General features: G+C 48.2%; 1 protein-coding gene across 2 annotated transcripts in view; it reads left to right on the top strand.

Moving 5' to 3' along the window:
* SCARB1 (scavenger receptor class B member 1) overlaps positions 1–16,383 on the top strand; it is an 81,943-nt gene extending 65,560 nt beyond the window's left edge. Inside the window, exons 9-13 of one of the 2 annotated variants that reach the window (XM_012809045.2) lie at positions 2,811–2,884; positions 6,670–6,721; positions 7,560–7,706; positions 11,311–11,439; positions 15,396–15,507. In XM_012809045.2, the coding sequence (XP_012664499.1) occupies positions 2,811–2,884; positions 6,670–6,721; positions 7,560–7,706; positions 11,311–11,439 (402 nt within the window). In that variant the 3' untranslated portion in view covers positions 15,396–15,507. Of the gene's footprint in view, positions 1–2,810; positions 2,885–6,669; positions 6,722–7,559; positions 7,707–11,310; positions 11,440–15,395 lie in introns of both variants that reach the window. The other variant, XM_003796065.3, reaches the window with a different exon arrangement.
* The last annotated feature ends 3,601 nt before the right edge of the window (positions 16,384–19,984 follow it).

Here is a 19,984-nt window from a genome sequence, read left to right as displayed (position 1 = left end):
AAAAAAAAAAAAAAAAAAGACACCTGGGTCCCCACCCTGGCCCCCACCCTGGCCCCTACCCTGGCCCCAGCTTTGTATCTTCTCTCTTTAATTCATTTTGTTTCTTTTGCTCTGCTGGCTTTTAGAGAAATCCACCATGAACACAGTCTCGCTGGTAGCTTTCATTTTTGTGCATGGCTTTTCTCTTTTCTTCCACATCAAGAAAAAGGGAGTTAAGTCCAGGAAGCCCAAGAGAGGCAGCGAGCGGTTGTGCAGCAGCCACTTCAGCTGGTGCCCCCTACCCTCTGCTTTCAGATGAGCTTGACTTGGGGCAGACAGGAGAGGAAGTGGGTTCTGAATTTTTGGTTTTAATCTGGGCACATTGGGAGGAGGACATGGAATCAGTTTGTTCCCTATCAGAAGCTGCTTCTGTGTGGCCCCTTTTTAGGTCCTGAAACTGGAAGAGAGGTGGTGACGGGGTGGGTCCAAGTTTCTATTCTTGGTGGTACACGGAATAGGGGGACTTTGGTCTCTAAGAGGAGGCCTGACAGTAGCTGGAGGAGTGAGCCAGGGAGGGCATGGGATAAATTTATTGGGGAAAGAAGAGACCCACACAGAGATCCCAAGATGTAGAGTGTGTTCCAGAGAGGGGAAGAGGATGGCAGGTTACACTGGAACCCCCAGGATCATCCCCCGGCTTAAGGAGTCCAGAGGAAGACTCAGAACTCAGCCTGTGGTGGTGATCACAGTGAGAGGGCACAGAGCAAAACCAGCAGAGGGGAGAAGTCCAGGGCAGACCAGGCTGGAGCTTCCAGAGTCCCCTCCTGGTGGGGTCACGCAAGACACCCTTAATTCCTCTAGCAATGAGGTGTGACAACATGTATGAAGTGCTGTCTATCAGGAAAGCCCATTAGAATTTGATTGCCAGGGTTTTCATTAGGGGCTGATCATGTGGGCACCTAAATTCTGGCATGTACCAAAATTCTGGACTCTCAGAAGTAAAGCAGGTGTTCAGCATAAGTCATTGCTTGTACTAATAGTCTAGGCAAGGCAAGCCACTCCTATAAGCTAGAGAGTGGCAGGGGACCCTCCTGAAATTGGAGTTCCTAGACCCCAGCTTTGCCAGTAGCCTAAGCAGGTAAGCCTCAGACCTGTCGCGTGAACTCCTTTCTATACATGGGTGATCTCACTCCTATTCCATCAGGTTTTCGAGTTCAAACTCTCCACAGTTTTTTTTTTTGAGACAGAGCCTCAAGCTGTCCCCCTGGATAGAGTGCCGTGGCATTATAGCTCACAGCAACCTCCAACTCCTGGGCTCAAGCGAGTCTCCTGCCTCCGCCTCCCAAGTAGCTGGGACCACAGGCGCCCGCCACAACGCCCGGCTAGTTTTTGGTTGCAGCCGTCATTGTTGTTTGGCAGGTCCGGGCTGGGGATTTGAACCCGCCACCTTAGGTGTACGTGGCTGGCGCCTTAGCTGGTTGAGCCATAGGCGCCGGGCCTCTCCACAGTTTTAAGAGTAAGGTCTTTGGCTCCTCTTTGCCACAGGGCCCGGGAAGGGCCTCAGAGTGCTGGGCTATGACTGAAGATAATGCCCTTTCCCGATATTAACACTGGCTCTGAGTGTGGCCATCTTGCATACTTTATTTTATCCTTGCAAAAATTCTCTGAGGTGGGTAGAGTTATCTATTTTACAGACAAGGAAGTGAGTGTTGGCTCAGAAGAACCACTTGTGTTCCTCTGACCTCAGACCTAGGTTTCTTTCCACTATAATTTCTGGACTTCATTCCAGAACCACTTTCCTGTTTTTGGTGACACATTTGCGTCACTTCTGTTATTTACTTTTACAAAATCATCTCATTAAAAAAAAAAAAAATTCTGCACAAAGGAATCTTTCTATTATATCTCAAATAGGAAACTGTAAAAATTCTCCAAAAAGAGACAACCATAAAAATGAACAAGGAAAAAAAATGTTATTAGGCTGCAGGTAAAAGACTGTTGCTGGGAAATGGTGCAGGGCCTGAGGTCAGCTCTCAGGACCATTTAATAAGAATGGAGGTCTAGTAGTGAGGCAGGACCGTGCAAACTCCTGGCTGAGACTTTCTCTTTGAAATGATCAGGAAAAGTTGGGAGCGAATGAAGAAGAGATTCTCAGCTCAGCGCCTGTAGTTCAGCGGCTGGGGTACCAGGCACATATACCCGGGGCAGGCAGGTTCGAACCCAGCCAGGGTCTGCCAAATGACAATGGTAACAATAAAAAATAGCGGGGCATTGTGGCGGGTGCCTGTAGTCCCAGCTACTTGGGCGGCGGAGGCAAGAGAATTGCTAAAGCCCAAGAGTTTGAGGTTGGTGTGAGCTGTGATGCCACAGCACGCTGCCAAGGGCGACATAGTGAGGCTCTATCTCAAAAAAGAAAAAAAAAGAGAGATTCTCACCCATATCATTTAACGCAGAGGTTGGAAAGAAGCATCTAAAAGGATGTTATTCTGTACTACTTGTTGAAAAAGACAGATGAAAGGGATTAGGATTTTTCCATCCTGAGAGGGGCTTCCTTTCGAAAGGCCCCATGAGCTTGCGGACAGAACTGCCTGGGAAGCATGTGCTTATCTGAAAGGACTGAGAACCACTAGGGGCCATCCTAGTCCACGCACACAAAATTTCTAGAAGAGTGGACTCCCCCAACCTGTTGCTTGTATGTGGTCAGATAAAAGCAAACTCCACTGGGCAGTTAAGCTGGCATGCCCTCCTCTTGAGTGGGACCAGGGAAAAAAGGGTTTGAAGGTGTCCAGGAAGATTGAGGGTAGTCACTGTCCTTCATATGTGCATTGCTGCAGGTCACTGGGATCCCCATGAATTGCTCCGTGAAGCTGGAGCTGAACCTCTACATCAAAGCCGTGAAAGGCATTGGGTGAGTGGGATCTGGGAAGTGGGGCTGCACTGCTCAGGGAGAGGTCAGGGACTCAGGACTCCAAGGGTCTCAGACTCTGGTGGTGCACAGGGCATGGGGAACAGCAATGGTTCTAGAGACTTCATATAAATAGCATCAGCCACCACGTGGCCTATTGTGACTGGCTCCTTTCACTTATGATAAATGTCATCAAGGTTCATGATGACATCAAGTTTTGTTATGAACAAACATTCATATGTAAGTTTGGGGGTGGGGAGGCACATATGTTCTCATTTTCAATATACCTAGGGGTGGAATTGCTGGGACCCATGGTGACTCTGTGTTTAACCTTTGAGGAGCCTTTTCCACGGCTACTATACCCTGTTCCATTCTCACCAGTTGTGCAGGAGGGTTCCAGTTTCTCACGTCCTCACCAGCGAGCTTACATGTTGACAGAACTGAAGCGGGTACTGATTTGTCTCTGTGTCAGTGTCTGTACTTCTTAGCATTTGAAAATTGTTTTTCATGTTTTTGAGACAGAGTCTCACACTGTTGCTCAGGCTAGAGTGCAGTGGCATCACAGCTCACTGCAGCCTCAAACTCCTTGTCTCAAGCGATCCTCTTGCCTCAGCCTCCCAAGTAACTGGGACTACAGGTCCCCACCACAACACCCAGCCAATTTTTCTACTTTTGGTAGACACAGAGTCTTGCTTCTGGCTCAGACTGGTCTTGAACTCCTGAACTTAAACTCCTGCTGCAGCCTCCTAGAGTACTAGGATTACAGGTGTAAGCTACCATACCCAGACCTAATTTCAATTTAAAAAATTTTTTTTTCTCTTAGTGCCTGTAGTTCCAGCTACAGGGGAGGCTGAGGTAGGTGAATTGGTTGAGCCCAGGAGTTTGAGGTTGCAGTGAGCTATGATGCCACCTCTGATTCTAGCCGGGACAACTAAATGAGACCCTGTCTTTTAAAAAAAAATCTTAGATTCCTGAGTTGCAGGAATGTGAGCATCTATTCAGCATTTGTAAGATGCTTCTCAGCTAGAAAGAATAACACTTTGTCAGAGAATGGCAGGGAATAACTGCTGTCAGCTCACTGTCTCCAGTCTCATTCCTGTATTATTTTATTTGTATATTTTGAAGCTGCTCAGGGGATTTGTTGTTAGTAGATTTGAGGGTGGTAGGGTGACAGTAGCAGGCCTGGGCAAGGTGTCTGCAGCTCAAGCTCTCACTCTGGTTTTACCACGTGGTTCTGGGTTCCTAATTCAGATGCTACCAGGCCGGGCAGGTGATGCAGACGGAGGAGCCCAGAAGCCAGGGTAGGGCTGGGACCAAGGGAGCAGCCCCTGCCCAGCCCCCAGCCCCACTCCCTCCTGGGAGTGTGGGCCCAGTCTGGCCACATCCTCTTCATTTTCTAAAAGGATCCCAAAATCTGGATTGTAACCAAAGGCCTCTTAATTTTCCCCTGTTAGGAAGTAGTTTACATTCTTTTTTTTTTTGAGAGAGGATCTTACTATGTTGCCCTTGGTAGAGTGCTGTGGCATCACAGCTCACAGCAACCTCAAACTCTTAAGCTTAAGAGATTCTCTTGCCTCAACCTCTCAAGTAGCTGGGACTACAGGTGCCCCACCACACCCAGCTATTTTTGTTGTTGTTGTTGTTGTAGTTGTTATTGTTATTTAGCAGGCCTGGGCTGGGTTCGAACCTGCCAGCCCTGGTGTATGTGGCTGGTGCCCTAACCACTGAGCTATGGGCACTGAGCTGTAGTTTATATTCTTGACAGTCTATAGGGACAGCTGCATTCTGCCTGGCAGTGACCTGTGGGCCACTAACTCAACTTCTCAGGGCCTCACAGCTGCCAAACTCCCTAGGAGACTAGAAGCAGAGGACATGAGGGAAGTGGTCTCAACAGCAGAAGTTTATTCCCCACCCCTCTCAGCGCTGAGGTATGGCTGCGGGAAAGGCCTAGAGATGCAGCTGCCAGGAAGCAGAGCCGTTTCACTGTGACGTGTTGGAGGAACTTTGTGCTCTTTGCTCACTAGATAACGTCAGTGGAGTCTCACAAAACCTGCCTGTAATTTACCTCAGTTCATACAAAGTTTTTCAGAGAAAAGCAGCCAAAGCGAATGGCACCTCTCATTGTATCTCTGTGGTGTTTTCCACTGTTTTCACGTGTAGGTGATATATGTAAACACATTTAAATCTTCTTTTAGAAGATGTCTGAGCAGACAGTCCCAGTGTGGCAGCTCTCCAAAGACATTCATGGTTCAAGTTCCAACCACCTTTCTGTTCTGTTTTCCTAGCATATTTTTTCTATCCTCAAGGTTGCCTCTGATCCAAATAGTTGCTGAAGCTCCAGCCATTGCTTCTGCATTCCAGGCATCTGACAGGGAGAAGGGAAAAAGAATTCACCTCCCAGCTGTGAAAGCTTCTTATAAAGCAGCCTTCCCAGTTATCACACATAATGCTTCTGCTAACATTACTTTAACCAGAACTTGGTCATACAGTCCACTCTCATTGCAAGAGAGGCTGAGACATAGTCTCTTAGCTGGATGCCTGCCATCCCAAATAAAATTGGGATTCTGTTTCTAAAATGAACGAATATATGTTAGCTAGGTCAATCCCTGCCATATAGGGGATGTGAGTTTTTAATTTAAAAAGATTATTGTGGCTGGGCACAGTGGCTCATGCCTGTAATCCTAGCACTCTGGGAGGCCGAGGTGGGTGGATTGCTTGAGCTCAGGAGTTCGAGACCAACCTGAGCAAGAGTGAGACCCTGTCTCTACTAGAAAAAAAAACTAACCAGGCATCATGGTGGGCATCTGTAGTCCCAGCTATTTGAGAGGCTGAGGCAAGTGGATTGCTTGAGACCAAGAGTTTGAGACTGTTGTGAGCTATGATGATTCCACAGCATTCTACCCAGGATGACAGAGCAAGACTCTGTCTCAAAAAAAAAAAAAAAAAGATAATTGTCAAGTTGCTCCTTGTGAGGGGAGATTCCTTACAGAAGTACATCCAAACACTAAGCCAACACCAATCAAGTACAGTGGCCCCCTTTATCTTTATTCCAAGACCCCCAGTACACACCTGAAACTGGGGTTAGTATTGAACCCTCTACAGTATATATTGTTTTATCCTATACATCTATATCTATGATAGTTTAATTTATAAATTGGCACAGTAAGCAATTAATAACAAATAACAGAACAATTATAATAAAGTCACCACAGTCCCTGGTGCAATTGGTTAATGCATTTGGTTGTTAACCAAAAGGTTGGTGGTTTAAGCCCACCCAGGGACACTGTATTTGCCAGGTGTGGTGGCTCACGCCTGTAACCCTAGCACTCTGGGAGGCAGAGGCAGTTGGATTGCCTGAGCTCATGGGTTCAAGACCAGCCTGAGCCAGACAGAGACATCTCTAAAAATAGCTGGGCATTGTGGTGGGTGCCTGTAGTCCCAGGTACTCAGGAGGCTAAGGCAAGAGTGTCGCTTAAGCCCAGGAGTTTGAGGGTGCTGTGAGCTATGATGCCATGGCATTCTACCAACGGCAACAAGGTGAGACTCTGTCTCAAAGATAATAATAATATACTGCAATAAAAGTTATGTGGTGTCTCTCACGGTATCTTATATTGTGTGTGTGTGGAGGGGGAGACTGAAGCCATGGAAATCGAAATGGAGGAGCCTGTCCTGGCCATCCTTGCAAAAGCAAATCCCTCCAGACCCCAGGAGCTTGATTACTTGTCCCCAGCTGCGTGTTGCAAAACACTGGCAAAACTTCTCACCTGCTATATCTTGCTTAATTCCAGACAAACGGGGAATATCGAGCCAGTGGTTCTGCCGCTGCTGTGGTTTGAAGAGGTAGGACTGCATGTGGTGGGGGTGGGGGGTGTCAGGTCTCATAGTGAGATGCAAATGTGGGTATTTGAGGCGGGGGTGGAGCCTTTAGTAGAGAGGAAAAGATCTGGGCCAAGGTAACTGGACTGCGTGATAGTGAACAATGTGTTACAAAGTTCACACTCTTTGAGTACCATATGTCAGTTATCCCAGTGAACTGAAAGATCCCTTGAGATGGGGAAGACAGAGCTATATAAAACGGTAAAGTCTCTGGCCCTATTGAGAGAGGGAATTTGATTTCAAGGGGTCAGCTTTCGCCTGACTTTTCTTCTTTCCCAGCTTTCCAGAATTTCTTCTGGCATAGTTCATTTTATTTTATTTACTGTATTTTTTTTCTGGCTTACCTCATTTTAAATCAGAGTGCGCTAATGGCCAGGGCAGCCTCCAAACAGCAGGTGGGCGCACAGCCCAGTCGCAGTGGGTTGGAGGGAGACGGAAGTCGGCTACACGAGGTCTTTCAGGGCGCCAGGGCCCTTAGCGTCTGATGGCCTGCCTGCCCCACAGATGCTCCGGCTCCGGCTCTATTCATTGGTGGGGAAAATGATGGAGAATCATATGGGAGGGCCCATATGATCCCAGGCCCACCTTCCATTGGCCAGAACGCGGTCGCGGGGGCCTGTTCACCTGCAAGGGGGTCTGGGAAATGTAGTCTCGCCCAGGGCCTCCGAAGCATTGTCTGTCCCGGTTGTTGGAGGTGCGGAAGGGGCAAGGGGGTCCGGAGGACGGTGTCGTGGGTGGCCTCTGCACCCTGGGCTCGCAACCTGCGGCCTCCGCTTAAGTGCGTGTCATTCTGTCTCCCCAGAGAGGGGCCATGGAGGGCGAGCCGCTCCGTACCTTCTACACCCAGCTGGTGTTGATGCCCAAGGTGCTGCACTACGCGCAGTACGTGCTCCTAGCCCTGGGCTGCATGCTGCTGCTCGTTCCCGTCGTCCACCAGATCCGGAGCCAAGTAGGTGGTGGCCAGAGCGCGGCCTGGGCTGACAGCCATTTGCTTGCCTGCTGGGGGGAGGGGGCTTTGGGTCGGATCCTCCAGGCGCCGGCAGCTTACCTCTTTGCCAAGGGTGGGGGTCGGCCACGGCTGTGGTGGCCCACCCTGCATCCTTGCATCTCTCGCTTCCTGCATTGTCCCTACTCTGCCTGTTCCAGAAGGCCTGGGGCCCTCCCTTGGAGGAGCTGCAGGTGGGTTTTGAGTCATGAAACCTGATATTTGGATCATTTGTTTATCAAGCTAGTACCAGGCTGTTAGATGGTTGTATAGCTGACAAGACAGGTGAGATCCATGTTCAGGGGGCACAAGAGAGGCTGGCTTTCTAGTCTGGTCTATTAGGGGAGACATGAAAACAAACAGAAAAGATAATTTCTCTGATACTAAACATGATAAAAAATGTGATGGGCCAGAGCCACGGGTGTCCAACTCAAAGACAAGGTGAGCCACATGAGATTTCAAGTTTAAATTTTCTAATGGCCACAGTCAGTCAAAAGAAACAGGTGAAATTCATTTTAATCATAAATTTGTTTTGACCCAAATATATCCAAAATATTATAATTTAAGTATGTAATCAATGTAAATATTTGTGCATTCTTTTTTTTTTTTTAATTAAGTCTTTGAGAGCCCATGTGTCTTATACACATTCAGCAAGTCTTGATCTGGACTGACCCTCCTTCAGTGGCTCAACAGTCATGTATATGGTTCCCAGACTGGTTGGTGCATGTCCCGGGGCAGGGGATAGACACAGGTATAGTTAGACTGTGAGGAAAGAATGTAAGCATTAATGCAAATACATTAAAGGGAGAGGAAGAAAAGTAGGGGATGGTGTTGGAGGGGGTCAGGGCAGGTCACGCCAGGCCCTGTGACATAGGGTGAGCATCTCGGGACTGATTCTGGGTAGGCGTAGGAGGTTTTCAAAGAGAGGAACTACTGGGGCAAATAGGCGCTTAGTTGGGAGGGGGGAAGGCAGGTGACCAGTGGGGAGGCCTTGATGAGTTCAGCCAAAATGGTCAGCTGGTATCAGGAAGGGAACATACATGGGGAACCCCATCTGTAGGCTTTCAACCTTCAGGAGCAGGAAGGAGAGGGCTGACAGCAAATACCCCTTCTTAGTTTGGGGTCATTCATTCATTCATGGCATTCACTAGCATATGTTTGCCAAGTGCTTATGTTTTGTGAGGTACTATACACAGGTCAGGGGGTATAGAAATGACCAGATCATGAAGTCTGGAGACTGACAGCAAGGCAGACCTGTAAGTGAATTACTGCAGTCGCATGGTGACAAGAGAGCTGTAATCACAGAGGTCGAGGAGCAGGGGAGGGCATGCCACCCACTGGGAGAAAGGCATGAACCAGAAAGCCACCCACTCAGGAGGTGGCCCCCACCTGAGTCGTCCTAGGGCCCCAGGCCAAGGCCTTCCATGGGACCTTCGGGCTGCCCTGCTGCCCTGCTGGTCTTTGGGTCATCTTTGACCTGCATTGGTGTTGGCAAACCAATTCTTTCTCTTTTCTCTCTTTCTTGGAGGAAGCTTGTGTGCTTGCTTGCGGGAGTAGTAAGTCTAGGCTCTTAACCTGGACTTTTGGACCTAGAACTCAGCTTCCATATTCCCTATCCTCTGGGGGAAAACATTTCCGCTGTGTGAGGTGGCCAGGGGCCACCAGCTCTTATCACATTACTGCCGTTAGTGTTTGAGCCCCAGATGAACATTGGTACTAACCAGCCCTTTCAGGTGCCCCTCACCCCTGTTGCTGTGACTACAGTGGGCAAGAAGAAATTTGCTGCAGTTTCTTCTGCAGTTTCTGAGGCAGGGGTGGGGGGCAGGAAGGATCCTGAAACTGTGCTCTCAGCCTGTGAACATTTTTCTGGGGCAGAGCATCACCAAGGGTGTCAGCTGATGAGACCATACACAGCCACATGAGGAGTCTCTGGGGACTGGTTGTGAGGGGCTCGGCCAAGACAGCCTCGGCCCTCTGTCCCCTTCTGTCTCTCTCTTCACTGTCTATCAGAGAAGTGTGAGGAAGGGGATCCAGAAGCACAGAATGTGAAGGTGCAGGCTAGGGGCCCCTTCCCTTTCTCAGCCCCCAAGCCAATGTCCCACCCCCAAATCCAAGTAGAAACACTGTTATTTCTATGGGTGGTGTGGTTGGGGCTCTTCCCTATAGGTTTCACTGGAGGCCAAATGATTGAAATTTATGCCATTATGTATTCTTTGACTTAAAGTTAGGCATTACCTGTTTTTATGTCTTTGTCCCCATTTTCTCTTTTTTTTTTTTTTGAGACAGAGTCTCACTCTGTCACCCTAGGTAGAGTGCTGTAGCATCATGATAGCTCACAGCAACCTCAGTCTCTTGGGCTCAAGATAACCTCTTGCCTCAGCCTCCCAAGTAGCTGGGATAATAGGGGCCTGCTGTGACACCTGGTTAGATGTTTTATTATTGTTTGTTTTTTTTTTTTTTTTCTATTTTTAGTAGAGATGGGGTCTCTTGCTCAGGCTGTTCTTGAACTGGTGAGCTCAAACAATCCACCCACCATAGCCTCACACAGTGCTAGGATTATAGGAGTGAGCTGCCATGCCCTGCCATGTATTTGAAAAAGAAGAAGTCACGTGCTGGCAAACTCAATGTGTTTTATTTTATTTATTTATTTATTGTGAGACAGAGTCTCACTGTGTCACCCTTGGTAGAGTGCCGTGGTGTCACAGCTCACAGCAACCTCAAACTCTTGGATTTAAGCGGTTCTCTTGCCTCAGCCTCCCAAGCAGCTGGGACCACAGGTGTCTGCCATAACACCTGGCTATTCATTGGTTGTGGTTGTCATTGTTGTTTGGCAGGCCTGGGTTTGAACCCGCCAACTCTGGTGTATGTGGCTGGCGCCCTAGCCGCTGAGCTACAGGCGCCCAGCCAAACTCAATGTATTTTAATTTTACTTGAGAGAAATTTTTCTTCTCAAGTCATTCTTTTTTATTTTTATTTTTTGAGACAAAGTTGTGTTCTGTTGCCCAGGTAGAGTGCTGTGGTGTCTCATCATAGCTCACAGCAAACTCAAATTCTTGGGCTCAAATGATCCTCCTGCCTCACCCTCCTAAGTAGCTGGTTTTGAATTCCTGAGCTCATGCAATCCTCCCTCCTTGGCCTCCAGTGCTAGGATTATAGGCATGAGCCACTGCACCTGGCCTTCTAGTCATTCTTGAAGGAAAAAAACATCCCACATATTTTAACAGAACAGTCTATTTGTCCCTGGTTTAAAATGTTAGACACACTGTCTCTTGGCCACTACGGCCCATCTCCCAAGCTCACTTCTTCTCTGTGGCCTAAATTTTCATAGCAGATGAACCCTTTTAAGCTTGGCTTGCCCGTCTTTGCATGTGTGTTTCCTGAAGATGCTCATATTTTCTGTCAAAGGGTGACAGCTCCCCCAAATCTTAGCTGACTCCACGTGTTAAGGGTTGCTGGACTCTCAAATTCTGCACCTTGTCTTTTGCTTTTGGAAAATCAAAGATCAGTGTAAAAACCTTTTTTTGTGTGGCTTCAATGTCAACTATAAATTAGCTTGGTTATCTTCTAGGAGAAATGCTATTTATTTTGGAGTAGTAGTAAAAAGGGCTCAAAGGATAAGGAGGCCATTCAGGCCTATTCTGAATCCCTGATGACATCAGCTCCCAAGGGCGCTGTGCTGCAGGAAGCAAGGCTGTAGGTGGGTACCAGGTAATGCCATGCCTCCCCTCTTCCCTACCCGCCCGCTGTAGAGTAGAATGCTGGCAGCTTCAAACACTTGGGGGGTCTCACACATTTCTTTCAGCCTAAACTTCACCTGGAGTGTCTACAGACTAAGGATGCACATTTGTATATTTTGCTTTTGGAGAAACCACCTACCTTCCCATGATCTGGGTGAAGAGTATTTTCTTTGATCGTAGAGAGTGACTTGTGTTCTTTGGGCTGGTGTCCTATTTGCAAGGTCACATTAGAAAGGCAAGATTGAGGTTTAGGCCCACTGCTTCTCAAACCTCTTGTGCAATAGATGCCCCTGGGGAAGTTTACTAGGAATGCCAGTCCCTGGACAGCCTCTGGCCTCCTGGAATAGAAAGGGGAGGACTCCAGAAATCTGTGTTTGAATGAACCAAGAGGATTCTGGTATAGAAACATGTTTGAGAAACATTGGTCTAAACCTTAGGTGACTGCCCAAGAACAAAAAATTAGGCATCAGTTGCACACCGACTGTATATATAGGACTGGACCAGAAGGTAGGGTTGTTCGATTGAACACAAAAACAAGGAACAATCACAGAAAGATGCCCAGTTAATGATGAATTTCAGGAAAACAATGAATAATGTTCAGTTTAAGTGTTTCCCATACAACTATGGGACATACTTGGACTGAAAACCTATGCGTTGTTTACCTGAAATTCAGATTTAACCCGATTTTATCGGGCAGCTCTACCTGCGAGAAAAGTAGGCCAGTGCCTTTGGGGGTTCTCAGATTCCTTGATGAGGTTCTGGAAGGCTAAGGTCCAGGGCTGGTGTGACAGGCAGGGCCATAGGCTGTACAGTTTGGGATTGGACAGGGGTAGGTCATTCTATGGTTGTGCCTCTGATAATAGCTGTTATTTTAGTTTCTGGAAAATGTGCTGCCCTTGAGAGCTTCTGGGGCTGGGTCTGTTTGGGTTTAAATAACTTTCTTGGGAGCCACATTGTAAGGCATGAGGCAACAGCCTCATGCTTTGGGACCAGTTGGCTGTCTCCAGTCCACCTCAGTTGCCAGGGCTGGAAGAGGAAATAAGACAGAAAATGTGAAGTGGTGGGCAGGGGCGTGCTGGCTGCAAGCCCTGCAGGGGTGGGGAGGGACAGCCATGTTCCAGCCAGGCTCTAGGGGTGTCAGGGGCAGAGTCTGAGCACATCAGGTCCCTAGGCTGGGGGCAGGGTATTCTAGCTGGCTCCCACTTCCTTTCCTCTCTGCCAGGGATTCCTCCAGGTCACCTTTCTGTTGTGTACAATTTGGCCCCATCTATGTCCCTGCCTCTTCCCATCCATGACTCCCCCCTGCAGAAACTTGCTTGATATTTTCAGGGAGGGGGTGAGGAGGAAGGAGTTATTCACTTTGGCACAGACAGAGCAGTCAGAGCCCCATGGCTGCACCTCTCTGGGTATAATCAGGATGTCCTGCCATCCCCTCTACCCCCACCCAAACTGGGGTCTGTTCTTTATTTTGACAATGAAGTCCAATTTTCAAGTTATTATAATAGACAAGTGTTTGATTTAAAGAGATGCTACTGCTCTGCTTTCTGGAAGGCAGCTCAACCCTCACCCTAGATGATACCCCCAAACCTGTAGTCATGTGTACTTGGGAAGTGCAGTATCCTCTAGCTGTCTGGCTTCAGCTTGGGGAGTGGGCGTCCCCCTGCCAAGTCCTGTCCTGAGTCTTAGGCCTAGGTCCCTGCAGGAGGCCCCACACTTGCCCTGCACCCAGGTTTGGGACTGGCTATCTTACATGAGTAAGAAAAAGAGCTTCTGGGGCAGATGAGGCCTACCCAGGTTAGAGGACCTGGCAAACATTGTGTTGACTGGTTTGGAGCCCGTAGGCTAGATGCCCTTGTGCAGTGAACAGCCTGGGCAACTATATATGTTAGCCCTTCAGGAAAATATTCTTGGACATTTTTTAGCTTCTCATTGATCTTTTCCCTACTCCAAGTACTTTCTCCTTAATCAAACAAGAATGGAAGGGAGGAGGAGGAAGTATGTGCTCCACCTTCTGGCTCCTTTGGTGTTTGTTAGGAAAGACCAAGGGTTCTTTAATAGCCTGGGGGTCATTTTCCCTTTTTTACTTTTGAGTGAGACTGTCTCAAGTCATGACTCTCAAGCCCACCTTGTTGAGTTTCTGACTGCCCCAGGTGTCCCATGCTGCCTCTGAGGCAGTGGGGGGTGCTGATCTCACTAGGGCCTGGCGTAATGCCGGAGTGGAAGGAAGCAGGCATCCCCCACCCTTGCCTTCTGTTCAGATGGGGGTTTGATCCCTCTCCCCTGTGGTGAAGTCAGCCCTGGGGCTTTGGGTGTCCAGCTACAGTGGCTGGGCAAGGAGGCCTCTTGGTTCTTCAGGAGCAAGTGTCCTCAAAACTTTTTAAACAGGGGGCTGGTTCACTGTCCCTCAGACCGTTGGAGGGCCAGACTGCAGGCCCTGGGACGAGTTGGCTGTTAAGCAGAACAGGCAGCAGCGGCAAAAACACCTGGCGGGACGGATAAATGTCCTCGGCGGGCCATAGTTTGAGGATGCCTGTTAAGTAGAGTGAGGCAGGGGGCTAGGGGAACAGAGATATCCCACACTCTGACTATCATTATTATCTTTATTTTTAATTATTTTGAGTTGAGAAAGTTTTAAAAATGTGAAACTAGGCTTGGTGCCTGTGGCTCAAGCAGCTAAGGCGCCAGCCACATACACTGGAGCTGGTGGGTTCAAATCTAGCCTGGGCCAGCCAAACAACAATGATGGCTGCAACCAAAAGATAGCTGGGCGTTGTGGCGGGCACCTGTAGTCCCAGCTGCTTGGGAGGCAGAGGCAGGAGAATCTCTTGAGTCTAGGAGTTGGAGATTGCTGTGAACTGTGATGCCATAGCACTCTACCCAGGGTGAGAGCTTGAGGCTGTCTCAAAAAAAAAAAAAAAAAAAAGTAAAATTAGATAAATTACAACATAGTCTTGAGTTCCCTATCACCCAGACTCAGCAATTGTTAACATTGTTTTGTTTGTTTGTTTGTTTTTAAGATAGTCTCAAGCTGTTGTCCTGGGAGGAGTGCCATGGTGTCATAGTTCATAGCAACCTCCAACTCTTGGGCTCAAGTGACCTTCTTGCCTCAGTTTTTCTATTTTAGTAGAGATGGGGTCTCACTCTTGCTCAGGCTGGTCTTGAACTTGTGAGCTCAAGCTATCCACCTGCCTTGGCCTCCCAGAGTGCTAGGATTACAGGCGTGAGCCATTGCCACTGGCCTTGTTAACAATTGTTATTGTTGTAAATTGTTAATGTCTGTGCTATCTGTTCTACTTTCTTCTTTTGTGTTCCTGTCCCTCTCCCCAAGGTCTCTCCCCCACCACCAGGCAACCATCCAGGAATTTGGTGTGTAGGTTTTTTTTTTCCCTCCAAATCTGTACATACACATCCATGAACAACAGATGATTTTTAGGAATGTTACTAGCTGGTGTCCTGTTGTCACTGTGTGTGGCGCACTATGGCTGCCTTCCCTCGTCTTCCTGTTTGTGGTACTGTCCAGGCTGAATACCCGCTGTGACTGTGGTTTAAAAGTGCACTGTCCTGTCTGTAGCCGTGCTGGCCTTTTCACTTTGTGCTAGTAGTATTATTGCACACAAGCCCCTGCCCTTGCCCTGGCCTCTGTGTCTTTGGGCCTCACTTTTCCCATCTCTAAAGTAGGTGGAGGCAGGGCCAGGTGGTATTTAGTGAGATGAGAAGGCCCTTTGTACCAATATTGCAGAAGTCTGTAGTCACTCCAGCTTCCTCTCACCTCTCCGTGACTTGGTAAATGGTGCTATCAAGGGGGAAAAGGGAGGTTTTCATGCCTGGGGGGCTGTGGGTGTAGGGGTTGGGGTTGGTGCTGAGGGTGAGGGCTTGGGGATGGGGCTTGGTAATCCAGCTTCGCCTTCCTCCACAGGGTCCCGAGGATGGCGGGAGCAGGCCAAGCCTGGCCACCGGGCCGGAGCAGCCCCCTGGCCCCTACACCCCACTCCTGCAGGAGTCTATGCAGCCTGCCAGTCCCAAAGCCTGAGCCCCCAGCTGCCACACCTGTCTGCACATCGCATACACGCCCCGGCACATGTGCACACACATGCACAGGCGTGCACAGACACACTCAGGGATGGAGCTGCTGCCGAAGGGACTCAGGGAACAAGCACTGTTCTGGAACCTTTTCTCCAAGTGACCCCCAGGCCTGACCGTGGGTGCTATAGGTGTTGTGTCCTCTCCCTTGGGTGAGCCTGGCCCCTTCAGCCACTGGGTCCTGGCTCTTGAAGACACCCACCATCTCTGGGGGTCTCCCTCCCCATCAGGACAAACCTTGCAGCCCCAGCCTGGTAGCTCAGGCCTCTTATTCCCAGGCCAGGGCGCTGTCCTGGAGGTCCTGGCTGGATGTGCAGGCTTCCTGTGCCAAAGCCAGGTGGGCAGGGGCCAGGGACTCACGGCTCAGGCTGTGACCATGAGCTTCCTCCAAGGTCTGCCTGCCTAGATCCCGCCTCAGAAAATGGTGTGAGCACAGGATGCCTGGGGCAGCTTCTCCAGTGGTCTCTGCTCACTCTCTGGCAGGACGCTGGATGTTGGAGGCCCTTTTCCTCCAGCCTAAACTGGCATCGTCCTGTACACTGAGCTGGCCACTCCCTGGCTGCGATGGTAGCAGCCTGTGCCCTGAGCTGCCTCCCTTCAGGGTCCCTCAGATTTTAGGTGCCAGCATGGAGGGAGGTGGGGAGGCCTTGGAGGCTCACCGCCTGGATACCTCCCCTGGGATAGGGCGTGACCCTGCTCTCCAGTGCTCCTGGATCTTGGGACAAGCCTCTGTTGTCCCTTTTCTACTGGAAGATAAATGAATTTTATCATCTTTTAAAAAAATAATTCACTATTGAAGTAATAAACCTTTAAAAAAAATTGAAGGTTGGAGTCTGGCAGCCTGTTTGCTGGGGTGGGGGTGAGGGGCTTGCTGGGGAGTTCTGGGCCCTTCTGCTCTTGGTCAACAGCTCCTTTCTGGTGCTGCCAAGAGCGTCTCACAAGGCTGAGCTGCTGACTTGCCTTCCTGTTTTTAAATTTCAACCTTGTGCAGTTTAAAATTTTATATAAGTATTGTGTGAATACAGCCCCTTTTTGGAAGGAGGAGGATCCAAGTCCCTTTGGACCACTCCCTAGCCCCATGGTACCTGTGCTGCTATTGCATGGGGACCTTTTTCTGTGCATTTGTATACAAATCCTGTGTGTAGGACAGGCATAGTGTTCTGGGCCTGGCAGAAAAGAGAAGTAGTTACTCTTACTGGATTGGAGCCATCTAAAAGTTTTCATTTTAAGTTTAATTAGTTGTAAAAGGTGAAATTTCCCACTAATTATCATCATCATTGACGTTATGAGACATTTCATCACGTTTAAACATGACCTCTGGAGCAATGCCTGTGGCTCAGTGAGTAGGGCGCCGGACCCATATACCAAGGGTAGAGGGTTCCAACCTGGCCCCGGCCAAACTGCAACAAAAATATAGCTGGGTGTTGTGGTGGACACCTATAGTCCCAGCTGCTGAAGAGGCTGAGGCAAGAGAATTGCCTAAGCCCAAGAGCTGGCGGTTTCTGTGAGCTATGATGCCACGGCACTCTACCGAGGATGACAAAGTGAGACTCTCTAAAAAAAAAAAAAGGTGATCTCTGGGGCCCACATATGACAGCAAAATTATATTCACCACCAAACATTTTTAAGAATACACAGACAAGCTCTTTTATGGTCAGAAGTGTTATGCCCTTTTCCCCTTTGAACTTGTATTTCCTTTCTTCCCTCCAGAATTTTATCTAAGTGTTACGTATTTTTGATGCTTTTAAGCCTTTTATTATTCAGTCTGTTGTACTTGTCTCAATTTTTTTTTTTTGACCTGGGATATTCGTCTGCTTGAGCTGGTGAAATAAAATACCCTCAATGCAAAGTTTAAATAACAGGTATTTATTTCTCACAGTTTGAGAGGTTGGAAGTCTTAGATCAGGGCGCCAGCATGGTCAGGGTCTGGTGAGGGCTCTCTTCCTGGCTTGCAGTTGGCCACCTTCTCATGTCCTCACTTGGCCTTTCTTTGGTGTTGGAAAAGGGGGTAGGGAGAAGAGTGCATGCATGACTCTGTGGTGTCTCTTCTTATAAGGACACTAATTCTATTGGATCAGGGTCCCACCCATGTGACATTATTTAACCTTAGTTACTTCCTTAGAGGTCCCATCTCCAAATTCAAGTACACTGGGTGTTAGGGCATCAACATAAATTTTGTCATTACAAACACCTAGCCTAAAATACCTGGGTTGCCATTTAACTATAATTATACAGTTGATCAGGATAGTCTCATTATGTTTCATGTTATATATTAAGTAAAATTTTGTTGGCTTGCATGTGTTTTTTATATGAATTTTATATACAGTAGAACCTCCATAGTGGACCACCTCCTTAAGTTGATCTAATTTGCATAGGCCAGACATGCACCACATGCACATATCAGTACAGCAGGGCTAGTTCCATATGTTGACCAGTGTGTTACAGTCCCTCGGGTGGTCAACTTATAGAGGTTCTACTCTATTTTTAAATTTGCAGAGTATAAGTGATGTGTGTGTATTGGTGTTTACAGTTCCATGAATTTTAACACATTTATGGATTTAAGGAACTACCACTACATCCAGATAAAGAACAATTTATGGTTTCCTCAGATTTCCTCATGCTCCCCTTTTGTAGTGAAGCCCTCCCCCATGCCCACCGTCCGGCAACCAGCCTTTTCCAGAACGTCATAAATGGAATCACACAGTCTGTGCTTCTGAGACTAGCTTTTTTCACTCGGCATTGTTTTGAGATCTACGCATGTTGTTGCATGTAGCAATAGTTGGTTTCTTTTTACTACTGAGTAGAATTCCAGTGTGCGCATATACCACAGTTTTTTAGCCACTTAGTTGAAGGACATTCCGAGTGTTTCCAGTTTCGGACAAATTATCAGTCAAGGTGCCGGGAATATTCAGGTACAGATTCTCACGTGAACATATTATTTCTGTTTCTCTTGGGCTTACACACAGAGTGGGACTGTGAGTCACAAACTTCAGCTGTTCCTAGTGGTTTCTCACTGTGACTTTCTTTGCTTAGAAATACGCCTTGTAATGACATGGGGGGGGCTTCTTCTCTGCCCCCAGTTTATTCAGACTAGAACGAGACCAACTTTTGTCAACAGTTCTTTGCAGATGTCAGTGCCAGGAAGCCTTGCTTTCCTTCGTAAGTGGCTGGGAGTAGAATTCTTATGCTCCTGGGTAATGGGCTAAAGTCGGACAGTTATCTGTCATCAGAAATTATTGTTACTCATCTATCAGCTGACAAGTTCATTTGACCTTTGTTCAAATTTGTAGAAAGCAGCAAAGTATAAACCACTGACTTGCGAAAGCATTTATTACCCAATTTTTAGATTTGTTTGGGAAAACAAAACCGGTGTTTGGGAATGTTCCTGGGGAAGGGTTCTGCCGGCAGTGGACTGGATATTGGCTTCAGAAAGGGGCTTGGGCGGGAGGGTGCAGGTGACTGACAAGCTCAGGACAGAGTCCAGGCCTAGAAGACATCCCCTTAAGCTCCTGTATTTGATCCCTGGAGAGCGGGAAAGCAAGTGGGAAAGTGGTGCCCAGCCTCCCCCTGGTTACTTGATAACTACTTTAGATTTTTGACATACTTGCATTATGGCCACTTCACAGATACTTTTTGCTCTACCTGCTCACAAAGAAGAAACAAAAGACAATGGGGGGGGAGCGGTGTCATGAGTGCCTGTTGTTCCCTAAAGGAATTTGTCCTCCACTCCTCTCATTGTGGGAATACCTGGCTTCTGAGCAGTTTCTAAGATTTTCAGTGGGTGATACTTGGTCCAACTGCCATCCCCAAACCCACTCAAGCACTTCATCCAGGGCTCAGTGAGGACAGCACCATCTGCCCCAGAGGTGGAAGGACGGGCTTCCAGGACACCTTTCAGGACCCCTGGCCACTCTTCACCATGGCATCTCAGGAGCATGGCATCTCAGGAGCATGGCATCGCAGGCTCCAGGAGACACTTTCTTCCCACACCCTCCCTTCAGACTCCCAACCCCAACTTTGACGTGAACTCCACTGCTTATTAGTTTTCTTTAATTTGACTCACTTTTCTACTTTATTTTAAAAGAAAGGCATTTTCATCTATGACATGGGTCTAATGGGCAAATTATGGGTCCATTAAAATAAGCACATAGCAAAGTTTAAGGATGTTTCTCCAGGGTGGCGCCTGTGGCTCAAGGAGTAGGGCGCCAGCCCCATATACCAGGGGTGGCGGGTTTAAGCCCAGCCCTGGCCAAAAACTGCAAAAAAAAAAAAAAAAAGCGAGTCTTTGGTGTTCTTCTCTCAGGAATAGGATATACAGAGCTGCCCATGTGAGAAGCACCTGAAGCCCAATTAAAAGTGGCTGAATGGCCGAACATGCCGGCTTTTATTTGAAGCTGGTTTTCTCTGTTGATAGCACCTGATATA

Source organism: Otolemur garnettii, unplaced genomic scaffold, assembly GCF_000181295.1.
Source record: "Otolemur garnettii isolate 467f Iridium unplaced genomic scaffold, OtoGar3 scaffold00099, whole genome shotgun sequence".
Classification (NCBI taxonomy): Eukaryota; Metazoa; Chordata; class Mammalia; order Primates; family Galagidae; genus Otolemur; species Otolemur garnettii.
This window is presented reverse-complemented; position numbering and strand designations above follow the sequence as displayed.